Genomic DNA, 14543 nt, shown 5'->3' with positions numbered 1-14543 from the left:
TTTTCGCCTGCGTTTTCCAGCCTGTGTATGAAGGCAGCATTAGGTGTAATCTATGTGAGTTTCTGCCAAACTCTTTGATACCTGACATGTAGCAAGCAGATAAAAACCAGCCTTCAGATCTGCATTTTTACTTTTTGCCACTTGTGGAGCACATATCTCTGACTTGGCTTGAGTATAATTTGCCTTACATCAGTAAGATCGACCGATCGAAAACATCAGCCCAGGTAACATTTTGAAATGTAGTCAAAGTCCCTTTAGATCAACTCCTGGGAATGTGTCACATATAAAATATATAAGTTAGAGAAGACCCGTCTGCATTGTCTCCTCCTCTCTATTTATCTAACTTTCAACTTATCTGCGGCTGAACCCAATCGCTTACCTCTTCCACAAGTAACGCTGCACTCGGTCCACGTTCCGTATTTCCAGAAGTAAGCATGCCCGGGAATCTTGTCATCCTCTGAAGAATTTTGACTGACTGTGTACTCGTATCGCACTCCTGGATTGGGCTCCTGAAAGAGAAGCTGGCACACAGAATACAGCCTTTACACATTCTGCCATCTGCATTCTCATCCAAAACTAAACTGCACTGAACCGAATAAAACGGGCTGGCTTGATTTAGCCGGCACAAAAGCCAGAATAAAACAGTCACCGTGCATCAACGTTGGTAAAACTGAGCTGTATAACAGCTTTTTGATGAACTGAGGAGTTAAGATGTGGCTCCTTTTCCTGCAACTTTTGGAGCACCAAGCACAGTATTACATGCTGCTTAGGAGGGGATAATCTATAGAAACGTGTTTTCAAAACGTTTTCTTCCTCATCTGGTCACAGCACCAGATGAGGAGGAAAACCACATACCATATCATTATCTACCGTCTTGTCCCTGATGCCTTCAGTCAGCTTTTTGGTCTTTCCACTGTGGTTGGGCGGCAGGAATTGAAGAACTTGATTCTGTGTACCGGTGTGCTTTGTGCCTATGTGTTATAGATTAGGAGTTTATGTCCATGGCCAGCTGACTGATTTGTGTGAAACACTGATGCTTTACTAATCTGTGGAAGCTAATATTGTACTTGTGTTGTTGGGGCTCACATATTTCAAGTCTTTTGAGGGTTGTTGGGCGATTGGTGTCTATCTCCAGCGGCCTTTGGGGAATAGGCGGGGTTCACTCTAGACCAGGCATGTCCAAAGTGTGGCCCCTGGACGGATTATGTGTGGCCCCCAACTTCAAGAGTGATTCAGCCCACCAGTACAGGTGGGTACAGACTTTTTTGATTTTCATTAGGGCGAAATGATTAAAGTCAGGTTCAAATCTTCTTTAAATGGAGAATGTTAGGTACAACAGAAAATAATCATGTTTTAATAACCACAATTTTTACATTCTCTTTAATTTCATGGTGCTTAGGACCTCATCTATCCAACGACCTTCAATCAAATGCAGCCTTTGTGCACCAAAAAGTTATTTATTCATTTTCTAAATACGGTAAGCATTTTAAAACACAGACAGACCCAAATGCTGTTCTCATTGCTGAGAATAAACACATTTCTTTTCAATTGAGCCCAAAAGAACATGCAAACTGGATGACTCACTTCTGAAAAAAGGCAAATGTATAAAGCTGTTTTTAAGTTTTAGCTCTACAACGATTTACTTCCCTTTCCTACAGAAAATCCAACTACTTTGCATTATTAAAATATTCCCAATCCTCATATTTTGTGGAGCGGTTAAAAATAAAAAAAATAAAACAATAATTTTATATCCATCCATCCATATTTTAACACGCTTATCCCTTGTGGGGTAGCGAGGGGTTTTGGTGCCGATCTCCAGCTGTCAATGGCCGAGAAGCGGGGTACACGCCTGGACAGGTCGCCAGGTCTATCGCAGGGCATAATTTTATATATACATACATATTTGTTTGGTAATACTTATTTTTTATTACATATTTTAGCCCTTGAGTACTTTTGATTTGACAATTTTGGCCCATGTGACGAAACGTTTGGTCACCCCTGCCCCAGACACACAGTGGACCGAGAACCATGCATGCACACACTCACAACATGCTAATGGACTGTGGCAGGAAGTCAGAGTACTCGGAGAAAACTCAGTGGAATATAAGTCTGTTTCTAATGTGTATGTAATACATTTAGTCAGAAATCTTCACTGAATGATTCTGCCTCTTTGCATTAAAATTATTCTAAGGTGTAAAGACTGTGCTTTCAATTGAAAGTGAGCGTACTGAGAAAATCAATTCTGAATGACGGTAGTAAGGAGTTAGTTCAGTCGTTTAAGATGCTTTTGTCACAGCCAGTGGAATATAAAATATCACGTTGCTAGAAGGAAAAAAGTGATCAATAAGTTATAAGAGAAGAAAACTTCAATCCATCTGACACCAAGGATGAACAGAGAATAGCTTCCATAACAAAATGAAAAAGAAAACCCTCCAAATTCACAACTGTCAGCATCAAAACATGGGTTGAAGGTTTTGCCAAACCCCTCCACATTAAATTAGACGGACTGATACGCAACCTCAAAAGAGCAGCAGATGCAAAACAGTCAAGGAAGCTCAAAGTGTCTTACAAGAATATTTTTAACTTACCAACTGTAACACATGGAAATTATTTAATCTTCTGCTGTTTCTTGCTACTCTCACCAGTGTTCATCCAAACTTGCTCCAAGTTAGGAGCATGCATTGACATTCGGGCAGATTTAAGTCTGAGTTGTTTTGTGTGATTTTATCAGTTCCTTACATGACTGTGAAGGAGTTTTGATCCACTCTTCTTTTAGTTAATGAATCAGTTCATTGAGAGATTCAGGCAGCCTTTACTTTCCTGCTACACCAATTCAGTTAGTGGCGCACAAATTAATTGATCAGTGGCCTAAAACATTTTCCTGAATTTGCTCAGATTCTTCCCTCTGACTCATGATTAAATAGCCAAACACTGAAAAAAAAATATGCTTTACTGTTTATTAAATGCATAAAAACTAAAAGCTTCCACAATTTTTACCTTTGTAGACACATTTTCTGTGGGTTCAGTGAAAATCATGCAGGATAGGGAAATTCTGTAATTTGTTCATTTTCCCAGGGAAACTAATACATCTACCAAAGAATCAGTGGCATTTATTTTGTTTTAAGGTGAAACTTAGTAACCTTTCATAGTTAACTAAGAAATGACTTTTTTATGTTGTAGGCCTCCTTCAGTCCCATGGAACCTGTTCCCTTTGAGCTTGTGGTGCTGCGGCTGGAACAGCGCCGTCTGTGACTGGTGAGTCCATTGCGGGAGTGGCTGTCTGTGCCGCACAGCTAAGAGCTGTGGTTGGTTGCAGGGGGATCTCTGTATTTGTCTCCTTTCCGCCTGGCTCTTTTTCTACTTCCAGGTTCTTCATCTGGTCCTCGTCCTTCCTCAGCTGTTTGTGGATCAGACAGCGCCAGCTGCTGCGGTCGGCTGCAGCGTCTTCCCATCTTGTTTGATTTATAGTGTAGTCTTTTGGAAATAACTAATGGCTCACTGCTGAGTTTGAAATTTTTAATCTGCTTAAGACTGAAGGACTGCGTTGTTTGTGTTAACACGGGTTTGGTTTGTGACGGTCATGAGGCCGTATCATGTTTAATTTGCTCCAAGGATTTCGTTCCACAGGTTCTGGGGATTCTTTCTGAGACAGCTTTAAAAATTCATGACACATTCCCTATTTGGAGGAGCCTGTCTCTTTGCAACACAGGAAAAACCATATATGTTCATACATACATGATTATATAGGCATGATCTAAGTGGGGTTTGATCACCATAAAAACCATAACAAAATAATATAAATGTTGCTTTTTATCCTATATGATAACTGTTTCTTGTTCAGAAATGTATGTCTGCTTAAATAATACTTTAGTTTAGCCTTTTTTGTTGCTACTGCCTTTTTATTAGTAGTCCTGCATCTCTTAACTATGCACTGGACATGATGGTATACTACCTGAATCCACAGCGGTTCCATCGTGGGCCCTGGAGAGGTCAGATTTTCCAGGTGTCCTGTTCTCTCGTAGGTGAATACCGTTCCTGCCGCCTTGTATTCCCCGTTCCACTGGATCGTCCAGCCGCCGTTCAGAAAATACTTGCCGGGGTTGTCGCTACGCAGTGCCAAGAAATTCCCAGCTTCAGCCACCTCTTCAATCAGGATGTCCCAGGCTCCCTCTGGGATCAGTCCGATGTCTACGTAGCCTAAACCACGTCACGGCGGGTAGAATAATCAGTGACAAAGATCTTTCCTCAACAAATTCTAACAAATAAAACAAACATACAGGGCAGGGCTTTGATAATTGCTTTAGACATAAGTCATGTAAGTTTGTGACTGGAGACACAATACTCAGAAACACTTGTCAGGGATAGCATGAAAACATCCCTAAAACACAGCACTAAAATAAAATTATAAATTTTTTTTATTATAATGTACAAATTCACCTTCTGTGGAGTGTCAATGCATCCTTCTTAAAAAGGCCTAATCAGTAGAAAGCATACCGATTCCTTCGCTCTCTTCAAAAGTCCTCCTGACAGTTGTGCAGGTGGAGCCGTTGCCATTGCAGACGCCGCAGCGATCCTCGACAGCATTGGAGTTAATCACATAATCGCAGCCGATATTCTGCAATAAACAAGCCAAGAGGTGTCACCAGGCCGACATCCGTGGGTGGGGACCCTCTATCGTTTGTCTCTTATGAGATAAGCTCTGGAAAAGGATCAATTTATATGCACATTAAGTTGAAAAAAGCCTGCAACATAAACAGCTCAGGGTGAATAATAAGGCATCGAGTTTCAGCGGAGGGTGAGACAAAGCAAAACTTGCCATTTTTGTTACATTCTTTTTGCGTTGCTTAACTGTTTTTATAAAAGAAGCAGAAGAAACTCTAAGTAGATATATTTTAATCAAATTAGCTCATATTAAGTTAAGTCAAGTTTATCTCAGCAGCAAGGCAGTTTAAAGTGCTTTATATCTAAAACAAATGAACAAAATTATATTTGAGGACGATGCACATATATTTGTGGAGATTTCCCACCATTTGAAGTGAAGCAAAGATAATGAAACTGAGAAACTAATAAATTAGTCAAACTGGTTGTTTTTGATGGGGGCAAAACCATCAAACAAATTATTCCTGGGGAAGTTTGATTTTTTGTTTTACTTTTACAATGACAAACCTTGGTAAAACTCTTATATCTGTATATGATTAAATAACATCTGCAGTTCATCCAGAAATTTGGAAAAACAGCAAAATAAAAAAAAAAAATAAATCAAAGATTTTTGCAGTGTTGAGAATGCCATACTGTTTGTTGGCTTATGGATACGCCGGCAGATCAATGCATTTCTATCTGAACCTGCAACACCTCAGTTAATTATTAAACCCTGCAACTTAAAAATAAATGAAGAACGTTTCAAAATGGACAGTGCTATAAACAAAATAAAAGGTGTGAAGGTGACCTCTCAAGTGGAAGAAAACAAGATCATCTACTAACTTCATTTGAGAGATTATCAAGTTACTGTTTTTACAACAGACAAATTAAAGAGCCTAATCTGCATGGAGACACTGATCTCACCCCGAGTACGGGAAGGAGAAAACAAAGACAAACAGAAAAGGTTGATCTTTAACAACGGGGACTTTCCAGTAAATAAAGCAGGTAAGTCACAGAACATGCGGGTGTGTGACAAAAAATGTCACTAAATGTCATAAAGCCAGGTCTGACTGGTGTCCACTCTGCATACAAACGGCGTCTATCAGCGGCTGGCATTTTAGCCCGGGGTGATTGCGGCGTGTCGCGCTCTCGCCTATCTGGACTGATAACGGCGGCTTCATTTTCTATCAACCTGCTGATCGTCACGCAGAATGTCAAATGCACGGCAGCACATGGCTGCAGAGAAAACAAGGTGAGGGTTAACTTCACCGCCTGCGAAACTAATCCTCAGATCTTTTCAAGGAAAGGAGACAGCGAAGGGTAAATCTAAACAGGATTAAATGAATGGAGCTGGGGTGGGGCCACAGTGATCAGTCAGAAAGAAAAACTAATGGGCAAGGGGCAGCCATTTGACATAAACTTTATTCAGCTCCCAAAACAAGAGAAGAATGGAATATTAAAGTTAAGGTCACAATGAGAACCACCAGGACGAGAGAAGAGGTGCGATGCTGGACTGTTGGACCAAGCGCAGCTTGGCAGGAAGCAACTGCATGTTAATGTATGAAACTGAATCTACATGCACAGACAAAATAAAGACAGAAAATGGTGTTATCAGCAAAGTCACACAACAAACAGGAATCAGATATTTTCAGAACAGGACTAAACTTTCATTATAGCAACATGTGTGGATAGCATGGGTTGGGCATTTAGGTATTCTATTGTTTTAATGCGTCATGTTTTTTGTTTAAAACCCCGAAAACTTTTCCATCACACCATTTCTACTGTCTGCAAGAGAAATGCAACAGGAACGGCTGCATTAAAAGTGTTCTCTGGCCGTCTAGCTCCTAAAGCAACTCGACACCAATCCTCCCCCGCCTGCTGCTGCACTCTGCCAGTCAGCTGGCTGAAGGAAAGCTGGTACTCTTTTCACTCGCTTACAAGAAAGGCAATTTAGGTTGTTTAGTAAATAATTCTGCTAGTGAAAAACAAGGAGAGTTGCGGGATGAAAACTAAAGGAGCGCCACCTATCACCCTCGTCAATGAAAGGCTGTTCATCTGTATTTTTGTTAAGCAGAAGACTGCAGACTCTAACCAAGCGGGTGCACAGTTAAGACTTTAGTTATTTTAGACAATGTTTATTCTATATGTTGCTTAAGTCGAGTTATCAAATTAAAAATGAAATAAATGTTATAATCCCATTATTGTAACTGCAGAAATCACCGTTTTGAGCTATTTCAGCACTAGGAGTTGAATGTATTTAGAGGTTTCTGTGTTTTAAGTAAAAGTGGTGCAATTATGGTATACATTTTTGCTTATTTTTTTATGTAAATACTGTGATATTGTGATATTACTCAAGGTCAAGGATTTGATTGAATTTGACCTTGAGATTACATGTGTTGTAATTTAGCACTATGTAAATAAAACAGAACTGAAACTGGTTATCAGAATGCTGCAGTCTGTTATCTGCTCATGCGTACAGCAGAAAAACAAGGGAACCCAAAGTGCAGGCTGGAACGAGTGATTCATGCCGTGGTACCTGACAAACGCCGTTGATGCACATATCTCTGCTTTTGTTGCCCTCGTAACACGGCGTCCCATCGACAACGGCGTCTCGCATTTTCTCAGAGAAGTTTTCGTTGAGCGGACGGCAGTGCAGTTCACACGGGTTGACTGTCAGGAAAACAGACAAAAGAAATAGAGGAGCGTTGCAGAAATATTTGAAGTGATGTGAATGTCTGATGTCAACAACAGGGGCAGAACCAGGGCTTCACAGCGTTAAACTGTCTCAGGACACTATCTCTGATAACTTAATGTGCCACTTTTGAAAACATGTGTGAGAATGTCTTGAGAATGTTTCATGTTTTTCATGCCATGCTTTGTGTCCAATTACATATAGCATCAAATGATAATTAGTGATTATTAATAAATGACAAGAAGTCGGATTAAATAATTATCTGCCTCTTCTTTCTCACTTTAGGACATATATTAGCATTACTCTTTTTGTTGTTGTTTGATTATTTTGATTGTTTTATCTTATTTATTTTGTTTCTGTTGTTTTGCTTCTCTTGTCCAAAATACATATTTGTTTATTGATATTTTTTAGATGTACAGTCACTGAAAAGGTTACCACATGAATACTTAAAAAATATTTACACCTAATGGTGTGTTGGAAATTTTTTTATCACAAATGTGTAAATAGGTTTGCTAACAAATTCATGGGAGGCTTGCCAACAAAGACCTTTGTTTTATTTCAAAATAGCTACAGTTTGAACACAATTAAATTCAGACAGTTCAAAAGGTAAGTCCACGTTTTTCAGTCTCACGTGTCACTAATTTGATCTATAAATCAGATCATGACTAGAGGTAGTGCATATTCTGAGTCAAAGAACTTGAATAAACACATTTTTGACACAAGGAAACAGCAGTATTTTAGTTTTAAGCATTAGAACTAAACTAAACTAAATAGAAATTAACCTGAATTATCCTTTGCAGAGACAAGGGAAGCAGGCACAAACCACTGTGACGCAAGCTAGCTGGGAAAGAAAATGGTAGCAAAGAGCTTGCAGGTGCAACTTTTTACTTTTAAAATCAGAATGTGGAAAGATGATTTCACTTGGTTAGATGAACTCACCTTTGTTAGTAACTGCCTCCCACTTGTAAAACTTGCCCTTGTATGGCAGAGTGTTGAAGTGAGTACACTGAATGTCTCTGAAGGAAGGCCGATCGGGTTGACACGGCGCGCTGGTACATGTCCTGTACTTCCGTCGCTCTCCAAGGCAATATTTCCCTCTGTGTTTGGGACTGCAGGAAATTTAGGAATCGTGTCAACTTTGGTGTTTTAATTACAGCTGACAAGCAGTTACATTTGTCAAGATTGGCAAATTAAAATACAAGCAGAGAAAGATACACAATCAAGACTAAAGAAAAATATGAAATTCATGATTGGACGTGATGAAAACCCAAATCAATGGACATTACCTTTGTTATTTTAACACAGGGTTTTACCTTACAGTTGGTGGTATAAGTAGTTATTTGTATTGTACATCTAGTATGAATAGCTCAAAATATCCACATATTTCCACAACCTATGGGTGAGAAAAGTGAGAGCTTTGCATTTTTTCTTGTATTTTTGGGTTTTCAGTGGGGACAGCTGAAAACATGTGCCTTAAGGCATCTAAAATTAATTTTTCCACAAACTGTCCCCTGTCAAACCCTCAAAGGCAGAAAGGAAAGCTAAATTGCTTATTCTGCTTGAAAGTCATGAGGACTGCTCCAGTTTAGAGCCCTTTGTTGTCCATACAGTCTTTCCAGCCTTTTTCTTGTGACTGAACAGATTTTTTTGGGGAAAATGACAGAAACACAGAGAAATCGTAGATGTTTTTCTAAAGATGTTTTCTACTATGGCAAAACAAAATGCATTATTTCTAAAAATAAAGTCACATTGCAATATCTTCAGATTTTAGACACAGATAGGTTTCTGCCTTTGTTGCTCTGTCTTTGCAATGGATGTGGACTTTGCAATCAACAAAACAAATTATAATTTTTATATAAATGAGGGTAAACAGTTACATAAAATCTTCTGCTTGGCAACATTCACTTTACACTAAAGCACTGTTTGACCTGTAACGTCTCATATGGATAATTTCCCCAATTCATTTGTTTTGCCTTTTGGCATCCTGGCCACCTTTTTAATAAACATATTTGTCCAAGATTTATTCCCCAAGGCATTTCAATTCAATTCAATTTTATTTATATAGCGCTAATGTACAACACATGTCATCTCAAAGCACTTTACAAAGTCAATTCAATCAAATCATGCAGATTGGGCAAAAAGTTTCCTATCTAAGGAAACCCAGCAGACTGCCTTGAGTCTTGAAAAGCAGCATTCACTCCTCCTGAAAGAGCCACAGAGAGAGTCGTCTGCATTGTTGATAGCTTTTCAGCAATCCCACATACTGAGCATGCATTTCTACAAAATGTTTGCCGACAGATCTAAACACTCAACGTAGGCTACCAAAATGTGTTTTGGTAATCTAAATGGTGCATCTTTGCTCAGAGAGATAATATTGATTATATCCAAAAAAAATTAATTGGGTACAACAAGACCAGAGGTCTTCAACCCTGGTCCTCAAGATCCACTGTCCTGCTCCTTTTAGGTATTTCCCTGCCTCTACACACCTGAAATAAATAAATGAGTGATAAGTGATTACCAGGCCTTTGCAGCCCTCCATGGCTGCTGATAAATCATGCAATCAATTTATCTGGGTTTGTTTGACCAGAGACACTAAATCAAATCTAAATCATGCAGGACAGTGGATACTGAGGACCAGGGTTCAAGACCCCTGAACTAGACAGTTTAGGTGGCAACTTTGGTGGGAAACATGTCAGTGATTAAGGGATCATTTATTACACTTAAATACACTAAGGCAAAAACACTTGTTTTTGCCTTATTCTTATTTTGTAGAATTAAATTAATTTATTTTATTTTAAAATTCTACATAATATTCAGGTAAAGTTTTTTTTTTTAAAGGGGCCTTGACAACAAATTGAATTTGTCTGTGGTTTTAGGGGTATAATATGATATGTGGTGCACTGATGAGGCCGTGTAAATGTCAAAACTGAATACCAAAGGACATGCTCAGAGGGGTCAGCTATGTTGCTTTGCTTTGCTCAAAAACAGTCAGATCAGAAAACGGGTTGTCTTTCTACGTAGGTCGTCTTTCTATGTAAATATGGTAGTAGCTGCATTTCATTAACGCAACCAACACTTTTACTGAGGAGGGACATTTGGCCTGACAAAAAAAGCTGACTTTTTTTTTTATGAAATTCTTTGGAGAATTTACATATGCAGCAATATCTACTACATGAAATGGTTTATAGTATACAGTGATGTCATGGCACGTTTAAATGTGCTCTCTGTAGCAAAGAAGCACAGGCTTTAAGACACGTTTTATAAGGTTCGAACTCAGAGTATAGTTCAGAAGGAAACCCTAACTTGCACGACAGGAAAGTTTAAACTTTTTAAAACGTGGAATGCTTTGGTTTTTATCTAATCAGACGAAAACGTCCCTATTAGGCTAATTGCCAATTACAAACGACCAACTGGCTCAAACCACCCTGAACTTTGGACTGAAACCTGACAGAAAAGCTGCAATTAGACCAAATAGAATTGACAAGAGAGATCCCATAAGTAAGTAAAGATACCTGCCAAATCCTTTTCTCTATTTGCTTTTTGTCTAAGGCAACTGCTGACCCACCACAGAGCTCACTAGCGAATAGCTCTGCATAGCATGGCCAGCTCTAAGCCAGCCCACTGTTTTGATGAATCCACTCAGCGCCTATATCAAACCTTATGTTGGGCCAACCATATGCTTCAAGGTCCCAGGAGTACCCAAGCCAACACTAGGCAGCCATTTGCAGGTCTTATTCTGTTTGAGCAACACTTGGGCAGGTTTGCTGCACAAAGTTCTTGATCTTAACTGGCAATAATGCAGCAGGCATAAAAAAAACAGTGACTCCTGCCAATGATTTAGAATTGCTCACTGTTCATCTCATGGCCTTAAACAGAGGCAGAAGGATCCCTGGTGTCCCACCTCGCTTCCCTGCCCCAAAGCTAACACAAAAGCGGCATCAATAGAGTTACCTCCATTACAAAGAACCTCCATCAATCATACTATCTCACTACCTGAAAAGAGAAACAGAAGCATCAGCTACAAAGCTCAGTGGATAGTAAGTAGCAATTTTCTACAATATGCCACCATGACAAAATGGCACAGTGTCCCCTCAACATTCCCTGCACATATGCATCCGACATCTATCCAACAGTTTCACAGCTAAAAACGTGTCAAAGTGAAACCGCTGCACTGGAACTGTAAAATCACCACATAACCAGAAAATGTAGCTTAAATGGACTGTATAGAAGATTTGAAGTTTTGGACAGTGCTTCTGACCTGGGTGTTAATAATAATACACTAAATAGTAGTCAGATGTCTAGATGAAACTTCCATTGCATCACATGCTGCTTTTACTGCCTCAAAGTGCATTACAAAGCAGTGTGTGTGTGTGAGTGTGTGTGTGTGTGCGCGCGCGCGTGTGTGTGTGTAAAATAAGTCTGTTTTATTGAACACATTACAGAGTCAGCTGTCGATCAATAGAACTGTCACACTGAGGACATAAAACAAATAGCATTAATGATCAGCTGTCACAAAATTCGTTGTTTTCAGAGTGATTCTTAGTGAGAAAAAAAAATTCCAGGAAGATGATGAGAAAATAGTTTAAGCCTTTCAAAGGTTAAACTGGGATAAAATCAGATGGACCAATTTCATGGTTATTCATCCTTTTCAGATGCACCTCAGAGAATTCAGGTCATTTGGGACATCAAAAACAGACCTAACATATGCTACATCCAAGCAACTGATTTCTGGACAAAGGGATAAAATATCAAATCGGTTGATAAATAAAACCATCTCAGCTACTTTACTAAAAAAGGACAAATTGGTGAATTACCCTTTCTTTTTGTCAATCACCTAGACATATGTGACTGCGTATGTACATGTCAGCATGCATGAGAGTGAACATATGCGCATGTATAAGCATTAACAAATAAGGATATTTCATTCTTAATGTAGCCAAAACATGAGGCATGACTGACTACAGTGAGGCAGGTACTGATAAAGTTTGGAAGGGCTAAAGATTACGGGTTAAGCCAGGTTAGTGTAACTTCCAAGCTGTTCATGTCTGATGCTATTTTGTTCCAGTTGTTATAGCTTTAGGAGTTAGAGAGCAGCAGTGTGATTAAAGAATGAAGTGACGTGTAATTAGCAAAGGGCAGCCATGGCTGAAACTTCTGTCGAAAATCTGACTTCAAGTCATTCAATGTAATTAGGTATAAGTTATAGGTTGAAACTAGCAGCTTTGAAAAGAAACAAGCACAAGTCCAATATATTGTCAAGGAGAACCGCTTTTCACATCTCGTCCTTTGATTCATGACTGCCACAGTTCATGTCCTTGACCATCAATATAATAAAAAATATACGCCATAGCCACTAACAAGGACAGTTCTAGTCAGACCTTCTGGTGATAAAAAGCATGTTAAATTTGCAGAAAGTCTCCACAACCAAAAGCGTTACAGCTACAGCCTCTCTCAGCCTTCATTAGCAAGCAAGTTGCTCTGATGTTTCTCGGGTTTTTTAATTTCACTTGCTATCCAAGGGCCTGTAGGCTGAGTGTGGAAGAAAAGATGAGCTACGGCAGTAGGTTTTATTTCTCTACTTCTAAATACACCAGTGAGCTTTAATACAAATTTGTATTTACATATCTGGGAATGTGAAAAGGACTCCAACTTTTTGAGTCGTCTGTTTTCACGTCTAACTGACATAAAAGCCAAGATGGCTGTGAACCTTTTTTAAATTCAAAGAGAAAAAGACAGAGGTGATGCTCGTTGGAAGCTCCACTGAGATTCACCCTGTAGATGTTGGTTCCATCAGGCCAAGTGTTACATACCAAGAGGGACTAAAGTTAGAAAAATCACATCAGAGCAGTTGTTGAATCAACTTTTTCCCCCATTTGAAGCAGCTGACTAAAGCAGAGCCAATTCTTTCTCAGTAGCGTTTCGAAACAGTAATCCAAACCTTTGTTACTACTCGGCTGGATTACTGTAAAGCACTTTATAAAGAAAGCAGTGATCCCTGTATCGCTCAGCTTCAGGGGCTACAGACTGCAGCGGCACGTCTTTTTACTGGCACACAAAGCTTTGACCACATTTCTCCTATTTTAGCCTCCCTGCACTGGCTGCCTGTACATTTGTTTTACAATGCTGTAATTTGCTTTTAAATCTGTTAATGGCCTGGCCTGGCCCTGCCCGTTCGAGCTGCTACATCCCTACACACCCTCCTGGTCCCTCAGGACAGCTGATTAGCTGCTCCTGAGTGTGCCAAAGACGAAGCGTAATCTCAGAGGAGGCCGTGCTTTTGCTGCAGCGGCTCCTGAATTATGAAACGACCTACCCTTGAACATCAGGCAGGTCTAGTCCCTGTCTTAAAACTCATCTCTTCTCCCTGGTCTTTGACACTCTCTGAGATGTTAACTCTGAAATAGTTTTTGATTACTAGATTTTATTTTCATCCATCTCCATTTTACTTTAGTCTGACAGATTAGATGAAGGTTTTATTATTTCAATACATAGTTGTTGTTTTTTTATTTAATTTTAGGTCATTAATATTTTAATGTTGTATCATATGATGGGTGTTAAGACTGCTCTATAAATAAAACTGGTATAGTGTATTATTACGTTCAGTTTTTAGCAAAATTAAGAACATTTTGTCATGAAGTTCAGTTCCACAATTTGAATAGGACCATTTTTTTTATAATTAACCAAATGTGTTTTTCATCTCTGCTGCAACACATTACCAACCCTGAATGATTTAGACTCATAAGTGAAGAGCAGATGACTTAATGGTTTTGGTCCGTGAGGCAGACACCCTGTCTACTTTTAAGACTAATCTTAAAACTTTCCTTTTTGACTAAGCTTATAGTTAGAGTGTCGTATGTTACCCTGAGCTACCTCTATAGTTATGCTGCTATAGGCTTAGGCTACTGGAGGACATCAAGGCCTATTTTTCTCACTCTACTGATTTCTACTATTCTCCAGTTTTGCATTGTTTGTCATCATTTCAGCTTTTAACTTTTTGCTCTCTCTCTTTTGTTTCTTCATAGTAGGTACACCTGGCGTCATCTAGGGAAGACAGATCACCCGCTATTTCCATCTAATGTAGAACAGATTACTGGATCAATGTGTGCTTCTGTGCTTTTTTGTTTCTCTTGTTGTGTCTCTGCTCTGTCTTCTCTAACCACCAGTCGGTCGAGGCAGATGACCGTTCATACTGAGCCCGGTTCTGCCGGAGGTT

General features: G+C 39.4%; 1 protein-coding gene across 1 annotated transcript in view; it reads right to left on the bottom strand.

Annotated features, from left to right (window-relative positions):
* LOC105916372 (A disintegrin and metalloproteinase with thrombospondin motifs 7) overlaps positions 1 to 14543 on the bottom strand; it is a gene marked incomplete in the record, with an annotated part of 219136 nt that overhangs the window by 122661 nt on the left and 81932 nt on the right. Inside the window, 5 exon segments of the mRNA XM_036129684.1 lie at positions 380 to 521; positions 3953 to 4197; positions 4495 to 4615; positions 7175 to 7308; positions 8270 to 8439. Of these exon segments, the coding sequence (XP_035985577.1) occupies positions 380 to 521; positions 3953 to 4197; positions 4495 to 4615; positions 7175 to 7308; positions 8270 to 8439 (812 nt within the window).

This window comes from Fundulus heteroclitus, unplaced genomic scaffold (genome assembly GCF_011125445.2).
Source record: "Fundulus heteroclitus isolate FHET01 unplaced genomic scaffold, MU-UCD_Fhet_4.1 scaffold_201, whole genome shotgun sequence".
Taxonomy (NCBI): Eukaryota; Metazoa; Chordata; class Actinopteri; order Cyprinodontiformes; family Fundulidae; genus Fundulus; species Fundulus heteroclitus.
The sequence above is the reverse complement of the archived record's forward strand: the minus strand, read 5'-3'. Positions and strand labels throughout refer to the sequence as shown.